This window comes from Dryobates pubescens, chromosome 26 (assembly GCF_014839835.1).
Source record: "Dryobates pubescens isolate bDryPub1 chromosome 26, bDryPub1.pri, whole genome shotgun sequence".
In the NCBI taxonomy this organism is placed as follows: Eukaryota; Metazoa; Chordata; class Aves; order Piciformes; family Picidae; genus Dryobates; species Dryobates pubescens.
Window position 1 is genome coordinate 16676342 of NC_071637.1, and position 22660 is coordinate 16699001.

Below are 22660 nucleotides of genomic sequence, written 5' to 3' on the forward strand. Positions count from 1 at the left end.
GCCAGACAAAAGAGAGGCACCTGGGGGTCTCTTGTGCTTTCACATAAAGAACAGCCACCCAAACCGACCCCAAGCCTTGTTCTTCTGCTGGGAGAAACGAGAAGCCTTTAAAAAACCCCCACAGTAAAAATCCCCTGGCCTTGGCATTCAGAGGAGGGCTGGCACCCAGCAGCCCCTGGCCTTGGGGTGGCACCCAGCAGCCCCTGGCCTTGGCATTCAGAGGAGGGCTGGCACCCAGCAGCCCCTGGCCTTGGGGTGGCACCCAGCAGCCCCTGGCCTTGGGGTGGCACCCAGCAGCCCCTGGCCTTGGCATTCAGAGGAGGGCTGGTACCCAGCAGCTTTGGTCCTCCATGGTGAATGGCATCTTGCTGCCTGGCTCCCTTCTGGGTGGCTCCCCAGCCTTGGTGGCTGAGCTTTGGTCCCCCAAGGAGCAGCTGCTCTGCAGGCAGGCTGGGGCTCTGCTGAGCATCTCACCATTAAACACCCAGCATCACCCCCCCACCCCCCCACCCCCATCCATGCCCAATGCTGTTTTGGTTTGCTAGAGCTGACAGCTCCTGGCCAAGGTTGCTCTGCTCAACCAGCCTGCCCCCCAGGATGCCACAGCAGGCTCGCAGCTCCCCCCACGCAGGGGAGGATCCCAGCTCCCCCCTTGCATGTGGCTCCACAGGTCATTCACTCGTGGGAGGATTGCCTCCTTCCCAAGGCACAGGTTCAGGCAGAGAGGGATGAGCTCATGGAGGTGCAGCCAAGGCTGGAGTCCTGACAAGAATCCTCTGGGCTGCTGTGCAGCAGTTGTGCTGCTGGTAGTGCTGCAGGAGTCTCTTCCACAGGCCGTTGCACTGCAGCAGGTATCTGTTCCCTGTGGGCACAGGGGTGGGGGGCAGTGGTCAGAAGAGGTTTGGAAGATGCCTCCACAGACACTTTTGCCTCACATTTCTAAGCCCAAAGGTGTTGGGCAGCTCCTAGGGGCCTTGTCTGTCAGAGCTCTGTGAAATGCCAGCTCCCCCTTCAGCGCTGTCACAGCTGCAGCAGCTTCCCTACCCCTCACAGCCCACGCTGGTGGCATCAGCAGGCCAGGGAGCAGCCAGGGGCTGTTAGGAGACAGCTCCAGCAAAGTGACAGAAACAATGTGGTCTGAACCAGAGGCTGAGAAGAACTCAGAGTTGCTTGGGTTGGAAGGACCTCTAAGAGCACCCAGACCAACCATCAGTCTAAGAACACCGTGGCCATTGAAGCACGTCCTAAGGTGCCATGGCCACAGGTTTGTAGAACCCCTCCAGGAGGGGGACTCCACCACCTCCCTGGGCAGCCTGTGCCAGTCCCTGACCATTCTTGCAGCAAAGAAATGTTTCCTGATCTCCAACCTGAATGGCACAACTTCAGGCCCTTTCCTCTCACTCTATCACCTCATCCTAGGGCGAGACCTCACTGCAGCCTCCTTTCGGGGAGCTGCAGAGAGCAATGAGGTCTCCCCTCAGCCTTCTCTTCTCCAGACTAAACTACCCCACACTTCCCTCAGCTGTTGCTCAGAAGAGCTGTGGCTCTAGAGCCTTCCCCTGCCACGCCAGATGAGCCATGCAGGACCTCTGCTTTGCACAGGCTGCAGCAGCAGAGGACAGGAGGATGCAGCCAGCCCACGGGCTGCACCACTTTGGATCTGCGCCCCTTGAGCCTGCTCCCCTCCGGGCCTGGGCACACCCCTAGGCGGCTCACCTATGATGCAGAGTCCTTCCTGAGCTCGTGTGATGGCCACATTGACCTGGTTTGGGTTGGTGACAAAGCCCAGGTAGGTCTTCTGCCAGCTCTTGGTGGGCGTGCTGTCGATCTCGTCGCAGGGGCAGGAGCGCACGGTGGACAGGATCACGTACCGCCACTCGCTGCCTGCAAGGCAGAGCCGGCACTGCTCTGCAGGGGGAAGCTCCTGGCCACCCCTCCACCCTCACAGGGCATCCAGTGCTCTGCAGCAAGACCCTCAGCCACGCAGCCACCCTTCGGGCTTCTCCAGCTTTGGAGACACCCCCCAGACACCCCCCAGACACCCCTGACCTGCCTGTCTTGAGCAGCCTCACTCTGCCTGGGCACTCCAGAGGTCAGCAAGCCCTTACCACCCCCTCCAGACACCCCTGACCTGCCTGTCTTGAGCAGCCTCACTCTGCCTGGGCACTCCAGAGGTCGGCAAGCCCTTACCACCCCCTCCAGACACCCCTGACCTGCCTGTCTTGAGCAGCCTCACTCTGCCTGGGCACTCCAGAGGTCAGCAAGCCCTTACCACCCCCTCCAGACACCCCTGACCTGCCTGTCTTGAGCAGCCTCACTCTGCCTGGGCACTCCAGAGGTCGGCAAGCCCTTACCACCCCCTCCAGACACCCCTGACCTGCCTGTCTTGAGCAGCCTCACTCTGCCTGGGCACTCCAGAGGTCGGCAAGCCCTTACCACCCCCTCCAGACACCCCTGACCTGCCTGTCTCGAGCGGTCTCACCCTGCCTGGGCACTCCAGAGGTCAGCAAGCCCTTACCACCCCCTCCAGACACCCCTGACCTGCCTGTCTCGAGCGGTCTCACCCTGCCTGGGCACTCCAGAGGTCGGCAAGCCCTTACCACCCCCTCCAGACACCCCTGACCTGCCTGTCTCGAGCGGTCTCACCCTGCCTGGGCACTCCAGAGGTTGACCAAAGGCTTTATCACAATGCCCAGCCCCCCAGGGATGCCTCCTCCGTGGCCAAAATGCCCCTGCTGAAGGACTTCCTCCAGGGCTGTCCCCATCACAAGCCGCCCCAGCGCTGGGGAGAGCAGAACGCAGGCTGCCCTGGCGGCCTCACCTTGACTCTTCATGATGGTGCAGACGGTGACTCCAGAGATGCCCTCCCTCTGCAGGCGCTTGTTGATCTCTGCCACCTGGGCGTTGTAGGGGCTGAGGATGGCGACCTTCTCCGGCTCGATGCCGCCATCTAGCGTCAGCTGCTTCGCCAGCCGCACCTGCGGAGACCGCGGCGCTGCTCACACGGCAGCGAGGGAGCCACCCGTCCAGCACCCAGTCCTCGGGGCAGAGAGGGAGCCTGGCTGTGCTGCTTCCCCCTGCTCTGGGCCGTGCTGTTCCTACAGCTGCCTCCGGCCAGCGGCTCCCCGGTGTGCTCCAGGCCCGAGAGGACACCGGGCAGATACTGCACCCCACTGATCTTTAGCCTGTATCCCTGAATCCCAGCAGGCTGGGGTTGGAAGGGACCTCTGGGGATCATCCTGCCCAACTCCCCTGCTCCAGCAGGGCACCCACAGCAGCTTGCCCAGGAGCACAGTGCCCAGCGGGGGTTGGAAGCTCTGCAGAGAAGGAGACTCCACAGCCTCTCTGGGCAGCCTGCTCCAGGGCTCTGCATGCCCACAGCAAAGTTTCTCCCCATGCCCAGGTGGGACCTGCTGGGTTTGTGCCACCTCACTGCTCATCATCCCTCCATGATCCCAAGCACCCTGCACACCATCCCCTCCCCTCCTGCAGCTCCAGCAGCTCCCAGGGAGCCTCCTCACCGCCTCCTGCACTTCTTCCAGGTTAGCTTTGGAGTTCTCATTCCCTTCTTCAGTAGAAATGATGAGGCTCTGCTCCCTGCCCTCCACGTGCCCGAAGATGACAGGGCAGCAGTGGTTAGTTCTGTGGCAGAAGATGCTGGGTCTGCGATGCAGCTGGGACCAGGTTTTCAGCTTCCCTTCATAAAACTGCTGGGATGGGAACTCACAAATGTTCTTGTGCTGGCAGAGGAAAGGAGAGAAACTGAGGTCAACAACCAGCCAGGAACTGGAAGATTGGATGCTCAGAGGGCTGGAGAACCTCCCCCACGAGGACAGGCTGGGAGAGTTGGGGCTGTTCAGCCTGGAGAAGAGAAGGCTCCAGGGAGAGCAGCTTCCAGTACCTGCAGGGCTCCAGGAGAGCTGGGGAGGGACTTTGGACAAGGGCTGGGAGTGACAGGACAAGGGACAATGGCTTTGAGCTGGAAGGGGGAAGGCTGAGACTGGAGAGGAGGAAGAATTCTTTCCAGTGAGGCTGGGGTGACTCTGGCACAGGTTGCCCAGGGAGGCTGTGGCTGTCCCCTCCCTGGAGGTGCTCAAGGCCAGGCTGGATGAGACCTTGAGCAACCTGTGCTGGTGGGAGGTGTCCCTGCCCATGGCAGGGGGTTGGAATTCAATGAGCTTTGAAGGTCCTTTCCAACCCAACCCAGTCCATGAACCTCTGCACTTCCCACCCTGCAGCACCTTTCTGCCACTGGGCTGGAGGTGGCACTGGGCCAGTCCCTTGCTCTTTGCTCTGGGAAGGGAAAGCACCACGGGGGGGTAATGTGTTTCCTGGGGGCTTGAGGCAAGCCCTGGGAGCAGCCCTGTCCCCCAGAAGGAGAGGACAGAGGCCAGCCCAGCTGAGGAAGGTCTCACCATGCGGTACTGCGTGTCCAGCATCCAGGCCTGGCTGTGGTAGCGCTCAAAGAGAGAGGTCTCCATGCCAAGGCTCTTGCAGAACTCATTGTTGACCACAGGCTGCAGCTGTTTGTGATCCCCAAGCAAAACAACCTGCAACAAATAGTTGCACCTTGGCTCTGAGGGTGGTGGCACTGGTGGCCATCAGCTCTTTCCAAGGCTACCTACCCACAGGCATTTGTTGCTCCTCATTTACATCATGGTTACAACGACCTCAGCCAAGGCCAGCGTTGGGCTTTATGTAAAGACCTATGGAGGTGTTCAAGGCCAGGCTGGATGAGGCCTTGAGCAACCTGGTCTAGAGGAAGGTGTCCCTGCCCATAGCAGGGGGGTTGGAACTGGAGGATCTCCACAGTCCCTTCCAACCCAACCCATTCTGTGCATCTTGGCCCAGACAACGTGGGGCCTTGTTCCCAGCTGAGAGGAGAAAGACAGCAGGGAGTAAGTCTGCTGAGGTCTGCTCTATGCTTCCTCTCACTTCAGCACTTCATGTTTTGGTGGCAGGGACTCCCACCCTGGCAAGAAGCACCAGAGCCCCAGCCCCACAACCACCCTTCTCTTGCAGAAAGCCAAGAGCAGCTTTAGAGAAGACCATCTGGGTGCAGCTGCCTGAAGCCAGAGAGCTGAGCAGAAGTGAGCAGATACAGCAGCTCTGCACCACGGCTCTCAGGCCCACAGCAGGTCCTACAACTCTGCTGAGGTGACATGGGCAGATCATGCCCAGGTCCTGCATCTGGTGAGAACCCTCATGTCCTGCATGCACCTCTCTGCACCTCCAGCTTCCAATTCGAGTCAAACCTTAGAGGAAAGGACTCCCTGAAGGCAGAACCATTGACTGACCACCACAGACACTCCAAAGAACAACCCTTGAAAGCTGGCAGACCCTGGCAATCAGCATGCCTGAGGGGTGGGGGACATGCAGAGAGAGAAGCCATTGCAGAGAGCCACCTTCAGAAGGGCCTCACCTTCTCAGCATAGCTGTGGCTGACCAAGGGGATGAGGGTCTCAGGCTCTGTGGCCATGGCACACTCATCAATGATGACCTGCTTGACGTTGAGCTTCTCCAGGGAGGGGGCAGAAGCAGCAGAGCAGGTGCAGAGGATGACATTGTGGTGAGCCAGCTCGTAGGCACGAGCTTCTGTCAGCATGGTTTTGTACCTGGTGGTGGATGCAGGAGAAGGCAGGTGATGGAGGAGGGAAGCACCTCCAGGCTCCTCACGCCACAGCCAGGCAGAGGTGATCCTGGCTCCACCTCCCTCCCCAGGATGAGTGTCCCCAGCAAAGGGACACAGTGGGAGCTGCACTTTGGCCTGAGCTCAGGAGAGGGGCTCGGGGTGGAGGGTGCAGGTGTCCCAGGGGACTTTGGGTGCAGATGGACGACAGCAGCAGAGCAGAAGCCAGGCAGGGCCTCGCTCACCACCCTTCACCAGCCTTCCAAGCACACAGCTCACTCCCTCTCCGTGTTCTCCCCCGGTCCCGTGGCTGGCATGAGCCAGGACAACCTCTCTGCCCTTCCCTCAGCTGTGGGCTTGTGGCAGCTGAGTCCTACCACGTGGAGCCCAAAGCTCTGCTCCCGGGGGGAGGATTGCTGCTGCACTGTCCTCACGCAGGCAGCACTTCAGAGGTGGCCCAAAGTGTCTCACCAGGGTCTCTTTCTACTCACTGCTTTGTCTCTTCCTCTCCTATCTCCTCCCCGCTCCTCACCCGGTCGTCAAAGTAGCAGATCTGGTGCCAGTAGGGGTTGGGCGGCCGCCGGATGCGATGGTGCAGGATGATTTGACTGAAGAAAGAGTCAGTGCCTAACCACCTGCCCCCAGCATAAGCCCAAGGGATCCCTTCTCCCACGGAGGCAGACCACGCCTGCCTGTGTGGAGAAACCCCCTCACCCTCCAGCTGAAGAAGGCACAGCCAGAATTGATAGATTGGAGTCGATGAGCTCCAGAGGTCCCTTCCAACCCCCAGCCTCCTGTGATCATGTATCCAGATCACAGCTCACAGGATGTCAGGGGTTGGAAGGGACCTCTGGAGACCATTGAGTCCAACCCCCCTGCCAGAGCAGGACCAGAGAGTCCAGCACAGGTCACACAGGAACACAACCAGACGGGGCTTGAAAGTCCCCAGAGAAGGAGACTCCACAACCTCTCTGGGGAGTCTGCTCCAGTGCTCTGTGACCCTCACAGTGAAGAAGTTCCTCCTCATGTTGAGGTAGAAACCACACTTGCTCTGCCTTGGTTAGCTTCATGGGTGCAGAAGGCATCGCTGCCCAGCCCCCGCAGAGCCTGAGGGGCCACCAGGTCCTACCTGAGCTCCTTCTTGGGTTTGGCATCGCGCAGGGTTTTGCGGTAGAGGTGCCGGTTGCTGCCTGGGTATGGGAACTCCATGGCCTCAATGGCCTCCCCGTAGACCCTCAGTGGTTTCAGTCCCTTTATCTTCAGCAGCATCTCTGGGGAAGGAGGACAGCTCTGCTCAGACAGCAGCAGGCCCCACAGGAGGTGAGAAAGCCTCTGGGCTGGGCACCGCTCGGTGCCTGCCACGCACTCGCCTCTGCTGCCCACCCCTCAACACCATCCCCACCTTCTCTGCTCCTCACCCACCACTGAGAGGTCTTCTGTAAGGCCCAGCCCCACTCTCTGCCCCTTCTGCTCACAGCCACACCTTCTCCTTCCCAGCAGCACAGCCACTGCTGGGGGCTTAACCCTGATAGTTACCGGCGACGACATCCACGGACTTGTTGGAGGGGCCACAGTACAGGATGTACTTTCCCCCCATGACCTTTCTGCCTTCAGAGGTTGGTGGCTTTTGCTCCCCAACACCATCCGCATTCAGCTCATGGAACCAGTAGACAATGTGAGTTCCAACCACAGTTTTCCCTGTGCCTAGAAAAAAAACAACCAAGGACATTGCTGAGAACACTTTAACCACCCCCAGCCCTGTGCTCCAGATCAGCGCCCAGAGGATCAGCATGGAAGGAAAACCAAGAGCCGAGGGCTCTGCCTTGAGCAGTGCAGCTGATGCCAACCCATGCTGCCCTCTCCTGTCTCACCAAGGCTTCCATGGAAAGCAACAGATGAGCTGCAAGCTGATGGAGGGCATGGACCCGTGGCACCTCCCCAGCCTCACCTGGTGGGCCTTGGATGAGTGTGAAAGGTCTTCTCAGAGCAAGCCGAACAGCCTCGGTCTGACTCCTGTTGAGAGTGGTTCTGCCAGAGATGTCAAAGGAGCTCTGCAGCAGGATGCTGGACGTGGTCACTGTTATGGCAAGGAGGCAAGACAACAAAGCTCACAGGAGGCTCCTGAAGGCAGCAGGCAAGAGATTCAATGGGAGCATGCAGCAGGTACCAAGCAGCCATGGCCCATTTAAAAGGCCACCTCAAAGTGATCTTTGTCCTGGGATGTTCTACCCTGGAGCCTCGCCTGTGAGTCCTGGGGATCGAGACATGAGCCAGGCCACTTTCCAGGGGGGCATCCCATATTGTGAGGGCAGATTCAGGCTGGGCATTAGGAAGAAATTCTTGACAGTGAGGGTGGGGGGACAGCAGCACAGGTCGCCCAGGGAGGTTGTGGCTGCCTCCTCCCTGGAGGTGTTCAAGGCCAGGCTGGATGAGCAGCTTGGGCTGGTGGGAGGTGTCCCTGCCCATGGCAGAGGGGTTGGAACTGGGAGATCATTAAGGTCCCTTCCAAACCAAACCATTTTATGGTTCCCACCTTCCCTGTGCCAGGCCAGCAGCTCCTCTCTTCCCCTTGGCAGGGGAACCTCCTTGGTTGGCAGCATAACTGCTACGGCAAGGAAGCTCTCAGGGCACCTTGCTGGCCAGAAGCAAGGAGGCACAAGGGAAGAAAGGTGAACATCTGCACCTACCTTTCATAGGAGGTTCATGGCCAAGGGCAATGCTCTTAGCAAGCTCAGAAGCAAACTCCAGCTTCCTGATTGCCTTTTCCTTGCGCCTGACAGAGAAGGGGAAAGAGGAACGAAAGGAATGTGGCAGAGAACAGCAGAAATGCTGGCAGAGCTCTGCCCAGCTGCCCTCTGCATTCCTGCTCCCTGCTTTGATGTTGGATTAAACCTTCCCATGAAGAAAGAAACCTGTGGCCACGGCACCTGGGGACAAGGCTTACGGCCATGGAGGTCTTAGGTTGATGATCCAACTCCTAACAATTCCATGACTCTGTAAGAACCTCAACCAAAAGGACTTATTCTGCTCCCTGGCATCTGGGGCTATTTCTCAGCTGTCTGAAGAGCTGAGCCTGCATGGATGGTGAAAGCAAGGAGCACAAGCTCTGGCCCCATGCTGTGTGATTGCAGCCCACCCCATTCTCTAGGATTACCTTCCAATTCCTTCCTAAAATCCACAGCACAAAAGGAAGCACAATTCCACCCTGAAAAAGCTCCAGCAGCGGTGGGCAGCCCATGCTGTGCACAACGAGGGGCACACCAGACAGCAGCTCCGCTTTGGCAGGAGCAGATCTTGCTTCAGAGCAGCACCAAAGGGGAGTGATTGGGAAATGAGGGAGAAGGGCTGCTGAGCAAGCCCTGGGCCAGAGCTTCAGGCTGCCTGTTAGGAGACATATGGCAGCGATCCAGCAGCATCAGAGACAGATGCTCGGGAAAGCCCAGCCCAGCACAGCACCTTCCCCTCTCTCCCCGCTCTCAGGATCAAGCAGAAGAGCAAGAGGCTGTCAGGAGAACAGGGCTGAGAAAGGCTTCCACCCCCCACCAAACATCAGCAGCCCACCAGCCAGAGCCAGCTCAGAGGAGCCAGCAAGCAAAGCCCTTCGGGGAGCGGCAGAACGCTGGTGTTCTGCAGGGGCCAGAGCACACTTACACATCTGGCAGCGTCTTTGGGATGAGCTCCACTGTGAAGCTGGCAGAGCTCTTCAAGATTTCCATGGGGATGCTCTCCATGGACATGTGGTGGATGTAAAAGTTCACCGTCTTCTGAGTGATCCTGTCTCTGTCCTGGGCTGACTTGTCATTGTCACCAAACTCTTCAGTGACCCCATGAGCCACCCAGGTGTAGGTGTCTGGATCAACCACCAGCTTTCTCTCCGACCTGCCCTTGTTAAGCAAAGTCAGGTTCCGCAGACCCTGGCTGAGGCTTTCCTCCTCGCTTTGAAGGCTCCCAAGCTTCAGCCCACCCAAGCGAATGCACAAGTAGCAGTTGTTGAAGTCCACCTCAATGGAGCACTCCTCCAAGCACAGCTTGCTGAGGCTGAATTTCCCCTGCAGCTGCCCTTTGCTCGTCCTCTGCTGCGCCCAGATGATCTGGACGTCGTGGAGGATTATGGACTCGTTTTCGGCCACGGCGCACAGCGCAGACTCCATGGAGCTCATGGGCATCCACACCTTGGAGTAATCCAGGGTGTCCTTGTACCTGTCCTTGGAGGGCAGGGTGGCATAGGCCGAGAAGCACTCGATGGGCTTGTCCGTGTGCTGCAGGCAGATGTCGAAGCCGGGCACCAGGCACCAGAGCTGCACCGAGGGCTCCAGGAAGCCGCGGTGAACGTCGGCGGTGAGCTGGAGCTGCAGCGTGTCCCCAGCGCTCAGCTCCAGGCTCAGCTCCACGTAGTGCTGGCATTCGCTCTTCCTCACCCTGCCCGTGTGCCGCGGGTACACCTCCTGCTCCTCCTCCAGGAGGCTGGCAGCGGTCTCAAAGTCCTCCTTCCTGATGGCCGCCAGCACCTCCTGCCAGGTCTGGGCAGTGACGAGGGTGAGGCTGCGGTCGAGGAGGGGTCTGTCCTGCAGCATGTGGTCCTTCAGGGTCTCCGCAGAGTACATCCTCCTCCTCCACATCAGCCTGATGCTGTTCTGCTCCTCGATGAACAGGGGCTGCTCTATCAGCTGAAGGGACCTGTAGTTAATCTTCTGGGGGTCGGGAAGGGTCTCTTTGTTCAGCGGAAACAAAGCCTTGAAGTAGTTCTTGACGCCTTTGACGTCCACCACGAAGGCCACCTTCTGCAGCACTTGCCTCTTCAGCTGGGTGGCCATCTGCAGGTAGCGAGCCATCTTCTCGAACTGGGTGGCCAGGGAGTTCTTCCTGTTGAAGTCGTAGCAGAGGAGCTCGACGTCGTCCGGCGAGTAGCCGACGGGCTGCCTGCGCAGCATGGCGTGCAGGTGCCGCTGCACCACCACGTCCAGGTAGCGGCGGATGGGGGAGGAAGCCCACGTGTAGGAGTCGACGTGCAGGGAGTAGTGGCCGGCTTTGGACTGGACGCTGGAGTTGGAGCGGCTGAAATAGGAGTGGCTCAGCAGCCTCCTGAACTCCAGGGCCACGGGGGCCAGCTTGGGGTGGATGTCATCGGTGACCACCAGGTCTAGCATCTTGTTGAAGTCGCGGTCTTTAGCGGCCGCCTGCAAGTGCTCCCAGACGGAGGGCAGCAGAGAGAACTCCATGTTCTGAGAGGAGGCTGGGCTGGGAGGCGCCTGCCCCAGGTGGTGCGAGAGGTGGATGGACCAAGGGAGGACGTGGCTGCACTTGTTCCTCATGTGAGAGATCTGCTGAGGGCTGGGCTCGCACTGGCACCGCAGAGGAGTGACGCTTCTGGTGTCCTCCTTGTTGGTGAGGAACTCGGCCACGAAGCTGTTGAACATGATCATTAACTCCTCGATCATCTGGTGGGCTCCCCTGTCTCCCGGGCAGCTCTCCTCGTCCAGCCGCTCGTAGAAGCAGTCGTCCTGCAGCCGGCACTTCCGGTGCACCCTGGAGAAGTGGTAGGCCACAGCCACGCAGTCCTCCAGGGTGTCGAAGCAGAGGGGCCCTGCGGCCCCCCTGTAGCGGTCCCTAATGCAGAGCTCTGCCTCCTCGTAGGACAGCTGCCGGTCCGAGCGGATCACGGAGATGTTGAAGACCTCCTTTAACATCTCGTCGGTGCCCTTCTCCACGGTGACGAACAGGGAGACCACGCGGCGGTCCTTGGCGGGCAGGAGGCTGCAGGCGTCCTGGCTGATGTGCGGGGGGAACATGCAGACGGGCTCCTGGTTGGGAGCATAGTAGGTGGCCCCACGCCTCCTGGCTTCCTGGTCCAAGGCGCTGCCTTTGGGGACGACGCCGGCGACGTTGGCGATGTGGATCCCGATCTCGTAGCGGCGCCCAAGGTCCCGGACGCTGATGGCGTCATCCAAGTCTCTGGCGCCTTCAGGGTCAACGGTGAAGGTCCAGTAGCTGCGGCAGTCCTTCAGGTGCTCCTCGGCCAGGTTGATTTTACCGCTGGAGGTGTAGCTGCTCGCCTCCTCGAGGACAGCGGCTGGGTATTCCCTCTCCAAATTGTAGCGCAGGTTGAGGTTCCTCAAGCCTCTCTCCAAAGTCAAGGCCACCTGCAGGACCTCCGTTACCACCCCCAAAGGGAAGTAGAAGCCTTCCCGCCAGGAGATGACCTGGACGCAGAAGAGCTGGCTCCTCCTCCTGTCCTGCCTGACCTTCTCGCAGCTGACCACACTGTACTGGCCGTTGACCAGCCTGCGGACGGGGATGACGTTGGGCTTCCCCTTCAGCCCCGGGACGAAGATCTTGGTGACGGTGGGGTCGATGGGGATCATCACCCGGGGGTCGAACTCGTCCATCCTGCAGACGAAGGTCTGCTCGATCTCGGCGCGCCTGAAGACGCCAACCACCTTGCCCTGAGGGTGGTGGCCGCCGTCGGCCGAGCCGCCCTGCAGGAGCTCCACCAGCACCTCGTCCCCCGTGAAGGCCGTGCCGCAGTTCACTCTGCCCTTGATCTGGATGGTCATGGCGGGGGAGTCGAGGGTGAAGGCGGAAGCTCTGTCGAACGCTTCCTTGATCAGCTCGCACCTCTTGTACATTCTGGGGTGCATGTGCAGGTACTGCTGCATCGTCTGCAGGGGGAAGCTGACGTACTCCTTCCTGCCCTGCCACAGGTTGGAAGCCTCAGGCTTGACGTTCAGCAGCCCTTCTTCGGACACCGTCACCAGCATGTTCTTGCTCTCATCTAGGAGCTCCTGCAGGATGGGATCCTCGGGGTTGGTGCTCTCGGCCTCAGAGCCGGAGGAGTCGCTGTCGCTGTCCCGCTCACGCCGCTCCGGGCTGCTCCTGCTCCAGCTCTCCGTGTCGCAGGCAGCCTGTTTGATCTGGGCCATGGTGAGGCTCTGCGGGGAGACGCTGCCCTGCTCGATGCACTGCTGGATGTAACGCTTCCACACCTTGCTGCACTGCCCGTGGGAGCACAGGGCCACGGCGTCCCCCACCGCCACCACCAGCGACTGGGCCCGGGTCATGATGGTGTTGAGCACCCTGGCTTCGTTGAAGAACTCCAGGTGGTGGGAGGCTGAGAGGCGCAGGCTCCTGCGGGTGTGCACCGTGCTGAGGATGATGACTCGGAACTCTCGCCCTGCGCAGGATGGGACAAGGCAGAGGTCACTCGTGGGAAGCCAGCGGGCAGGAGCCTGTGTGGCAGCTGCCCAGCAGCCAGCCCAGCAGCCAGCCCAGCTCCTGTGTGTTAGGTGGCCGAGGGCCGGGGTGGCCTCATGTTTCTGACTCATGGGAGTCATGTGATGGGAATAAAGCAGCTCTTGAAGACCAGGGAATCCCTGAATCCTGGCCTGGTGGGGGTTGGAAGGGACCTCTGGAGGGGGATGGGGGACCTCTGACCCCCCTGCTCAAGCAGGGCAGCCACAGCAGCTTGCCCAGGAGCACAATGCCCAGGGGGGGGTTGGAAGCTCTCCACACCAGGAGACTCCACAACCTCTCTGGGCAGCCTGCTCCAGGGCTCTGCTCCCTCACACCAAACAACTTTCTCCTCATGGAACCTCCTGGCTTCCACTCTGTGCCCATTGCTCCTTGTCCTGTCCCTGGGCACCACTGAGAAGGTTTAGTTTGGATGTGAGGAACAATTTCTTTCCTGCAAGAGTGGCCAGGGATTGGAACAGGCTGTCCAGGGAGGTGGTGGAGTCACCATCCCTGTGGCCATGGCACTCTGGGACATGGTTTAATGGCCATGGTGGTGCTGGGTTAATGGTTGGACTTGATGATCTTTGAGGGCTTTCCCAGCTTGAATGGTTCTGTGATTCTAAGAAGCTGCAAAGAAAGGGTATGGAGATGAGACACAGCCCCCAAGGGTCAGCTGCTCTCACCACGAGGAGGCTCACCTGCACCATGGAGAAATAATAACACTAATAAGCCCATGGATGAGTCACAACCCAAATCCCTGAGGACAAGACCAGCCCTGTCCCTCTCTTGCCACCCAGAGCAGCAGCCTCACAGATTACACTGGCTTGGAAGAGACCCTCAGAGGTCACCGTGTCCCAACCCCCCTGCAGTCAGCAGGGACATCCCCAACTAGATCAGGCTGCCCTTCATGATCAAGTCTGATCTTGAATGTGCCCAGGGATGGAGCCTCAACAGCGCCCTGAGGCAAGCTGGCCTCCTCCTTCAGCGAGCTCTTGGATGCTTTCCTGGCTGGGGCTGGTACCCTCAAGCCATCCTGGTCTCAATTCCCTTCTCTTCCCTGCTGCTCCCTGGGGCTTCACATGATTCCCACACGCTCAGGTCCCTGAGGTGGCACTCACAGAGCCTTCCCCCTCCCACAAAGCAGCGCTGGTGTTGCTGGGAGGAGCTGACAGCGGGGTGCAGACCCAATTTCCTGAGAAATCTGAGTCACCCAGGAAAAGAAGGAACCAAAGAATCACCGAGGAGGAGGAGATGGAAACCAGCCAAAGGATTTCCAGGCACTCCCTTCTCCGGCACGTGGGCTGGGGTGGCTGCAGCATGCAACTGCCACGGGGAAGGGCAGGGAAGCCACTGAGGTGTTTTGCCACGAGGCGAGAGGCTGTTTTGCACTTAAGCAAGAAGGACAACCTGAAGACACCAAGACAGACCTCTGCTACCAGCCCAGCAGCTCCTCTCCCTGCTCACTGCCCAGGGCTTGTAGCTGCAGCGGAGCCTCCTGTCCTCCAGCGTGGAGCGGAGGAGTCCTCCCTCGCACAGGGGACCTCGGAAAGCAGCCAGCCGCAGCTTAACTGCTGCACGAGACACAAACCTGGCAGGTTCTCGTAGTTTTCTACCACCACATCTTGGAAGTGCTTCTTCCTCAGCTCTTGTCTCATTGCAGAAACCTGGGAAGAAAGAAACAGGCCCCACAGAGCAGAGTTTCAGCTCAGAAACGACCTCCCAACCCAACACCAAGATCCCTCCACCCTTCTCAGCTGCAGCTTCCCCAAGGTACTCAACAGCAGCCACATGTCCTGGGCTGACCTCAGCCAGCGCTCCCAGTCTGCCCCAGAGTTAACCTGCCTAGAAGATGCTAATCCATCCCACCCTGAGGCATCTCTGCTCCCACCAGCACATGACCTGCTGTCCAACTGGAGAGAGAGCATCTCTAAAAAGCACTGGTGGCATGCAAGGACCCAGCTGCCCTACAGAATCACAGCAACATTCAGGTTGGAAAAGCCCTCAGGAGCACCAAGTCCAACCCAGAGCCCTGCTCTGCAGCGTTCAGCCCTAAACCATAGCCCCAAGCACCACATCCAAGCCACCTTTAAAACACCTCCAGGGCTGGTGACTCCACCACCTCCCTGGGCAGCAGTTCCAGTGCCTGACCACTCCTGCCCTGAAAAAATGCTTCCTACTGTCCAGTCTAAACCTCCCCAGTCACAGCTTGAGGCCATTCCCTCTTGTCCTGTCACTAATGACCTGTGAGCAGAGACCAGCAGCAGCCTCTCCACAGCCTCCTCTCAGGTAGCTGTAGACAGCCAGGAGGTCTCCCTTCAGCCTCCTCTGTTTCACTCTAACCATCCCCAGCTCCTTCAGTTGCTCCTCATCAGATTGATTCCCCAGGCCCTTCCCAGCTCCCTTGCCCTGCTCTGCCCTGGCTCCAGCACCTCCACATCTCTCTTGCCCTGAGCCGCCCAAAACTGGACCCAGCACTCAAGGTGTGGCCTCCCCAGAGCTGAGTCCCAGGGGACAATCCCCTCCCTGCTCCTGCCTGTGGAGCAGACAAGTCCCCAGCAGAGCCCAGCACTTATCTGGGAGTGCTGAGTGTGGGCAGGAGCTCCCCACGGTGTGCCACCCGTGGCTCTCCTGCATACCTGGTTCCCATGGGAGACCACACAGATCTTCTTCAGGTCTCGGGCGCCCCACTCGTCCGGCCAGCGCTCGCAGATCTCCTTCACTTTCTCAACCACTTGCACGATCTCGGAGGCGTTGTGCCAGGAGATCATGGAGATGTCCTTCTCTGCCACCCCAGCCACGTGGCAGAACACGAGTGGGTAGATCTCGGGGTGGGGCGGGATGCTCCCGCTGGCGTGGATGGCGTCGCCTTTGCCGACGTAGAAGTGCTTGGAGACGAACTCGATGATGCCGGCGGTGGAGCGGTAATTCTCGTTGAAGATGATCCTGCTCTTGGTGGCCACCTCGTGCTTCTCCTTCTGGTAGAACTGGAAGAGTCTGTTCAGCAGGGTGTGGTCAGCAGACTGCCCATCCTCCACGCAGAACAGCTTGGGGGTTATCTGCATGTGGTCCCCGGCCAGCACCACGCGGGTCTGGAGGGTGGCGTAGGAGAGGGGAATCAGCGCCTCGCACTCCAGCATCTGCGCCGCCTCGTCGATCATGATGTGGCTGAAGTAGCCGGGGGGGACCTTCAGGTTCTTGGACAAGGTGGAGGTGGTGATGATGATGTGGTGCCTGTCGATCTCGGCCCGGGTGGGGTGGCGGAAGGTGCGCTGGTCCGGGGAGAGGCAGCAGTAGAGCTGCGTGGTGGAGTCGGTCAGGCTGACAGGGCGGTCGGTGGAGATGATCCTCAGGGGCACTGCCCAGGGATGCCCTTTGGTCACATAGCTGTGGAAGTACTCCCGGATGTAGATGTCTGCGGCGCTGGAGGGGGAGCAGAACAAAGGGAAGGAATTGTAAGAGATGTCCCCAAATGTTGTGACCACCACAGGTTCGCAGAGTGGTTTGGGTGGGAAGGGACAGTTCAAGCTCATCCAGACCAACCCTCTGCAGCCCCCAGGGACATCCCCAACCAGAGCAGGTTGCTCCCAGCCCCAACCAACCTGAGCTGCAGTGGTGCCAGGCATGGGGCAGCTCCCAGCTCTCTGGGCAGCCTGGGCCAGGCTCTCACCATCCTCAGTGCGAAACATTTCTCCCTTCTCTCCAGCCTCAATCTCCCTCTCTAGTTCAAACCATCTCCCCTTGGCCTGTCCCAACAGGTCCTGCTCAGAAGTCTGTCCCCAGCTTCCTGCTCAGCCTCTTTGAGCACTGCAAGGCCACCAGGAGGTCTCCCTGGAGCCTTCTCTAGGCTGAACAACCCCAACTCTCTCAGCCTGGCTCACAGCAGAGGGCTCCCAGCACTGCTGTGGCCTCCTCTGGATCCACTCCAAGAAATGTTCCCATCCCACTCTGTGTCCCCACTGCCTTCAAGGGCCAGCTCACACAGACCTCTCCTCTGATCACCCCCAGCCCAGGTGGGTGATCCAAGACATGCAGAAGGCTCAGTGAAGCAGCCAGCCTGACACAGGCTAAGATTAGCAGCCATCCATCTATTATGCATCAGACCCAGGGCAGTGGCAGCCAGCAGGGTGCTGTGTGGACACCTTGCAGTGTAACTGCTCTAATTTTAACCATCTTGACCTGCTTTCTCTGGAGGCAGATCCAGCAGCAGTCAGAGCAGATCTGCATTTCCTCTTCCTCAAGCTCTCCTTGGAAGAGTCAAAGAGTTGGCACATGGCATGGAGCCCCAAAGTCTCCAAGGGCCAGCAGAGCACAGCAGTGCCCCAGCAAGGTCAGGCAATGGCTTTCTGCTGCTTCTGGAGGCTAGCAAGAGCTACTTGTGTCCTCCACCCCCATCTCCATCTTATCACAGGGCAGGAGGATGCTGCCTCTTCCACCAAGACCCCCACCCATGCCAGGCGCCTTCCTTGCAGGAAGTGCTGCAGCAGTTGAAGACATTTGAAGCAAAAAAGAATTTCTTTAGGGAAGTGACTGAAGTGCAGTGAGATGCTCAAGACCAGGGCAGCTCAGCTCCACCTCGCACACCTTGGCTCCTGCTTGTCCCACCAGGCCAGCACCACACCAGAGCGCCAGAATGCCAGGTGGGAAGGGACCACAACCAGCACCCAGGCCAACCTTCCCAGGTGCCAGCGGAGCTGAAGTGAGCTGGCCCAGCACCGCCCCTGGGGGGCCCAGCTTGCTTGGACTCAAGCCCCAGCGCTCTGGTTGCCTCTTCCCCCCCTGCCGCTCACCTGTTGGTGTGAGTGCAGATCAGCACCCGTGTGTTGCGCTGCCTGAGGATCTCCAAGGTGGCCATGGCCAAGGTGAAGGTCTTCCCCGTGCCGAAGGGTCCATAGATGAGGAGAGGGGGGACCTGCCTGCTGCTGGCCGGCCGGCCCGTGATGAAGGAGATGGCTTGCTTCTGCTTGGTGTTCCCAGCCTCAGGGGTGCCGAGGGGGCAGGGGATGGTGCAGCTGGCAACGTCGGGCAGGACCAGCTTCTCGTCCAGCAGATGGTCCACGGCTTGGTGCCAGTGGCGGAAGAGCAGCTGGTCGATCTGGAACTGGATCTCCACCTTGCGGGAAGTGTTTGCCTCCAAGTTCAGATCCGAGCAGCACCTCTCTGGGATCTGCAGCCAGATGGTCTTCTCCGTGGCGGCCTTGTGCTCCACGTGAACCTCGTACACCCGCTCGTCCACGGGGGGGTCAAGCGCCAGGAAGGCAGTGGGCACAGACCTGGTGAGCAGGTAGCCCTCGTCCGTGTCCGGCGAGAGGTTGTAGGGGGTAGGCACTTCAGCGAAGAGCTCCCCAGGCAGGGCAATCTTCATCCCCGTGGAGAGGTTCTGCAGCATGGGGGTCAGCGAGATGCGGACCCGCAGGTTGAGTCTGCAAGGAGGAGGAAACAGAGTCACAGACTGCATCTCGCTGGAAGGGACCCTCCAAGGGCATCCTGTCCAAGCCCCCTGCACTCAGCCAGAGCAGGCTGCTCACATCAAGTCTGCATCAAGTCCACAGAGAACCTGAACGAACCACAGAGAGCCTAAACCAACCACAGAGAAAGAACCTGAACCAACCACAGAGAGAGAACCTGAATGTCTACAGAGAGTCTGAATGTCCACAGAGAACCTGGATGAGCCAGAGAACTGGTCCACCTGCTTCCTCAGCAACCACCCCCCCTGCTGCAGAGTGGGGATTGTCACCCATAGAGGGCTTGCTGGCCCCCTGAGCGCCCAGAGACAGCAGCACCCAGAGACAGCAGCAGTGCTTCTGGCTGATCCCTGGCCACAGGACAAGCCCCAGCCCTGCCCCTCCTATCACCACCCTCCAGGCCACCTCTCTTGGCACGTCTCCATCCATCTGGGAAGGCACCAAAGGGCCCAGCACAGGAGGGACAGAGACCTCAGCAGCAGCACAGCCCCGAGGGCTAGCAACAGACCCACGGTCCACAGGCAGGAGGGACCCCCCGGAGCCGTGCCGGGCACTCACTTGGCAACCAGAGCCTGCTCGGCCTCTTCCTCGCGGAAGAGGAAGCTGTGCATCCTCTGGCGGTAGTTGAGGCGAGTGATGGGCAGGACCAGCCCAGCCTCGCGCCTGTAGTCCAGGGCAAGAGCAGGAGGCTTGTACTTGGCCAGCAGCTCCACGTCCTCGCTGGTCCTGGGCACGCTGGGCACGATGATGCGGTTGCCGCGGTGCCACCGCACGACGTCGACGGGCCGGGCGTCCTCCCTGCTGCCCGGCAGGTGCTGGGGGGCCTCTCGCCTGCCCACCTTCACCCTCAGCTTCTGGACCAGCACGGGGCGGCTGCCGAAGTCCAGGGCCAGCCACTGCTCGAAGAGGCCCAGGGCGCAGCACTCCACGCGCACCTCCAGCAGCGCGGCCGGCGGGCAGCAGGGCAGGGTGGCCACGCGCTCCCCGCGCAGGTAGGAGAGCCCCTGGGAGAGGCCCTGCCCCACCAGGCAGAAATTGGCTCCAGGCTCCCGCCTGAGGAGGGCCACGTGCTGCAGGGGCATCTGCCAGGGGAGGAGGAGAGAGGGACGGGCGGTGAGACCTCCGAGGTCGTGGGGTCCAGCCCCGGAGCTGACACCACCACACCAGCTGAACGCTGCCACCAAGTGCCACATCCAAGCTCCTCCCAAAGACCTCCAGTGATGGCGACTCCACCACCCCCCTGGGCAGTGCATCCCAGTGCCTGAGCAGCCTGGGAGGTGCTGAGAGCAGCCAGGGGCCACCCCAGCCCCACCACACTAGAGGAGACAAGAGACAGGGTGGCTGCACCCCTCATGCACACTCCAGCTAAGGCACCACCTGAGCCTGAGCTGCTGCTGCACACCCAACCCATGTCCTCCCTGGCAGAATCACAGAATGGTTTGGGTTGGAAGAGACCTTTGAGACCACGGAGTCCAACCCCTACCCCAGCACTGCCAGGGCACCACCAAACCATGGCCCCCAGCACCACATCTACACAGCTTTGAAACCCCTCCAAGGCCCTCCAGGCCTTGATAACCCCCAAGGGGAAGAAATTGTTCCTCAGGTCCAACCTAAACCTCCCCTGGGGCAACTTGAGGCCATTTCCTCTTGTCCTGTCCCTTGCTCATTGGAAGAAGAGCCCAAGCCCCACCTGGCTTCAAGCCCTTTTCAGGGAGCTGCAGAGAGCCAGAAGCTCTCCCCTCAGCCTCCTTTCCTGCAGGCTGAACACCCCCAGCTCCCTCAGCCACTATCCTCCTGGACATGCCCAAATCCCTGTCCCTCTGCCCCTTACAGAAATGACCACTAAGAAACCCCCACCCAACCCCCCTGTGGATGAGGACTGTGCCCAGCACTGGGTGCTGGCAGTGGCTCACAGCCTCCCCCTGAGCAGAGCTGGGCTTACCTTGGAGTAAACCTTGAACCTCCACTGGAAACTTTTCTTCCTGTCCTCCAGCTGCACGTTCAGGGCCTGCTCACACACAACCCTCACCCCCTCGATGTGCTCAGCCATCTGTGGGGGAGGCAGGGGAGGAGTGGGACTGAAGGCACCACCCCAGGGATGCACAGCAGAGCCCTCCACAGGGCTACCTTCATCCTTTGTCTTTCACTCTGCATCCCACTCTGAGGGGACCATCAGCAGCTTCTCACACCCACTCCTCACCCACTCAGCATCCCCACACAACCCCATGGCAGAGCAGCGTGGCCAGGTAGCCCCAGCAGGCTCTTTGGTTGCCATCTCCAAAGAGGTGAAGGAAGGGAGGGATGCAACCCCCCCCTTAGCAAGCTGGGCGGTGGGCTCTGCGCAGAAGCTCTTAGCCAAGAGGCTTCTCATGCTGCTCTGGACCCTGCCACCCACTACTCACAATCAAGACCTCGTTGGAGCAGGTCCGATACTCGTTGAGGAGCCTGTCCTGGTAGGACAGGAGCCCTTCCTTCAGCGCTTGCTGCTTGTTCTTGGCCTTCACCTTCACCCTCTGGATCCACTCCTGCAGCTCCTCAGCGGAATGAGCCTTGGTGCATCTCTTCCCCATTTCACACACCTCCATCCTGCCGGGAGAGAGAGACGTCCCAGGTGCCACCCATGCCACAGGCAGCTGCCAGCTGCCCCTGCCCCCTGCCCTGCCCCCTCACCTGCTGCACATGGAGAAGGTGGTCAGCCCCAGCGGCGGTGCACGATGGACCCACTGGACAGAGGTGTCAGCAGCCAGCAGCTGCTTGTGCTCCACAGAGGAGCAGTGGTTCTCGAAGCTCTCCTGCGAGCTGAAGGTGACCACGCAGAGCCGGCAGTAGAAGAGCGCCTGAGGGGGCGCCGCCGCCTGGCCGTCGCCGCTGCAGCTCTCGGCGGCCGGCAGCAGGTGGGAGCGCAGCAGACCTCGCTCCCTCTCGGCCTCCCAGACGGCCATCTCCACGTCGCTGTGGGCATCCTGGCACCGCTGGGGGCCGAGCTTGCAGGGCCGGCCCGTGGAGACATGCCTGCAGTAGCTGAAGGTGGACTTGAACTCGGGGCAGGGCCGGACGGCGGTGTACTGCCTCTTGCCGCGGCCGTTGGAGGTGGCGTGCACCAGCAGCGGCTCCCAGCGCCGGTGGCACTCGCACAGCCGCCCCGAGCCGTCCCCGGAGATGCGCTGGGGGCAGCCGAAGAAGCAGGGCTTGCAGACCTCCTGGAACTGCCCCCCGAACTCGCTGGCGATCTCCTCGGCCGCGCTGGCCAGGCGCCGCTGCCCGGCCGCAGGGTCCCCTCCCAGCTGCGCCTCCAGCACGGCCGCCTTCAGCCAGCGCCGCTCCACCTGCTGCTCCCTCTCGAAGTTCCAGACCATGGCCTCCTCGGGGCTCCAGGCAAAGGTGCACTGGTTCCTGTGCTTGCTGCAGCCCAGCCCCACCGCATAGGACCTGCAGACGGTGTAGCGTGCAGGGTTGGGGAAGCCCGGCCTCCTGGAGACCTTCCTCCAGGCTGCGCCGCGCCGGCCGCGGCGGCGGGCCAGCAGGATCTCGTACATGCACTTGTGTTCCACCTCCTGCAGCTGGTAGGTGGTCTCGTTCTCTCTCACGCTGCACTTGGAGCAGACCAAGAGCAGCTCCAGGTACTCCTGGAGCTTGCCCAGGGGCACCACCGGGCCGCTCGCCGTTGGCATCTTTGGTGGCGGCTTCGGCAGAGCAGGGAGCGCCTACGAGGGGGTGCCAGGGGAAGGAGGTGCCATGGAGCTGCTGTGCCCTAGCTCCCTATGTCCATGCTGACCGTTGGAGCGAGCTGACAGAGCCTGGCAAAGAAAGGAGGAGCAAGTGACTTAGCAGGAAGCATCAGCTGCTCCCTGCCCGGGCACCACCTGGCCCTGCTCTCCAGGAAGCAACCAGGAACCTCCTCCAGCCCCACCAAGCAGCCTCGGCAGCAGCACCCAAGTGCTTGGGGTCTGCTCCCACCCGCTCACCCAGCTCTGTTCTCTCACCAGCCCAAGTCCCTCGTGGGACTGTGTCCTGCAGTGAGTGTGGTGAGGAGCAGAGGAGGGCTCCGGGATGCCACAGCCTGCAGACCATCAGCATTCGCCACCCAGCTGCCCAAGGCTGCTCCGGAGGGCCCAGCACAGTCCCCTCGCTGGCCACCACCCTCCTGCCGAAGCCCAGCCAGAGGAGCTGACTTCCTCTTCCCGACGCAGCACCTCCCCTGCTCTGCTCTGCTCTGCTCTGCCAACTTTCTCTTTCTTTATCCTGCTCTCTCCGCTGGGTCTGGCTGGGCCACCCCACCACTGCCCCCCAGAGAGCAGGGGAAACCCAGCTCCAAGCTGCCCATGGCACTAAAGACGAA

The 22660-nt window shown here is 60.6% G+C and overlaps 1 protein-coding gene across 1 annotated transcript; it reads right to left on the bottom strand.

The window, feature by feature from the left end:
* Nucleotides 1–734: 734 nt before the first annotated feature.
* HELZ2 (helicase with zinc finger 2) lies at nt 735–21998 on the bottom strand. Its single transcript, XM_054173507.1, has 19 exons — nt 20992–21998; nt 20724–20907; nt 20264–20371; nt 18880–19403; nt 17647–18279; nt 15496–16279; nt 14448–14523; nt 9281–12800; nt 8317–8402; nt 7578–7706; nt 7166–7333; nt 6759–6900; nt 6121–6237; nt 5423–5615; nt 4416–4550; nt 3522–3740; nt 2822–2978; nt 1717–1884; nt 735–862 (listed from the first exon to the last, which is right to left on the bottom strand). The coding sequence occupies exons 1-19, from the start codon at nt 21990–21992 to the stop codon at nt 735–737; spliced, it is 8472 nt and encodes a 2823-aa protein (XP_054029482.1). The 5' UTR covers nt 21993–21998.
* Between the last annotated feature and the right edge of the window lie 662 nt (nt 21999–22660).

What these genes read in the sequence shown, in the direction of transcription:
- HELZ2 (XM_054173507.1), bottom strand. Translation starts at nt 21,992, where the DNA reads ATGCCAACGGCGAGCGGCCCGGTGGTGCCCCTGGGCAAGCTCCAGGAG. An exon ending in TGGTCTCCCATGGGAACCAG is followed by an intron (nt 14,524 to 15,495) that starts GTATGCAGGAGA and finishes CTTTCTTCCCAG; the next exon opens with GTTTCTGCAATGAGACAAGA. An exon ending in CCATGAACCTCCTATGAAAG is followed by an intron (nt 7,707 to 8,316) that starts GTAGGTGCAGAT and finishes TTGCCATAACAG; the next exon opens with TGACCACGTCCAGCATCCTG.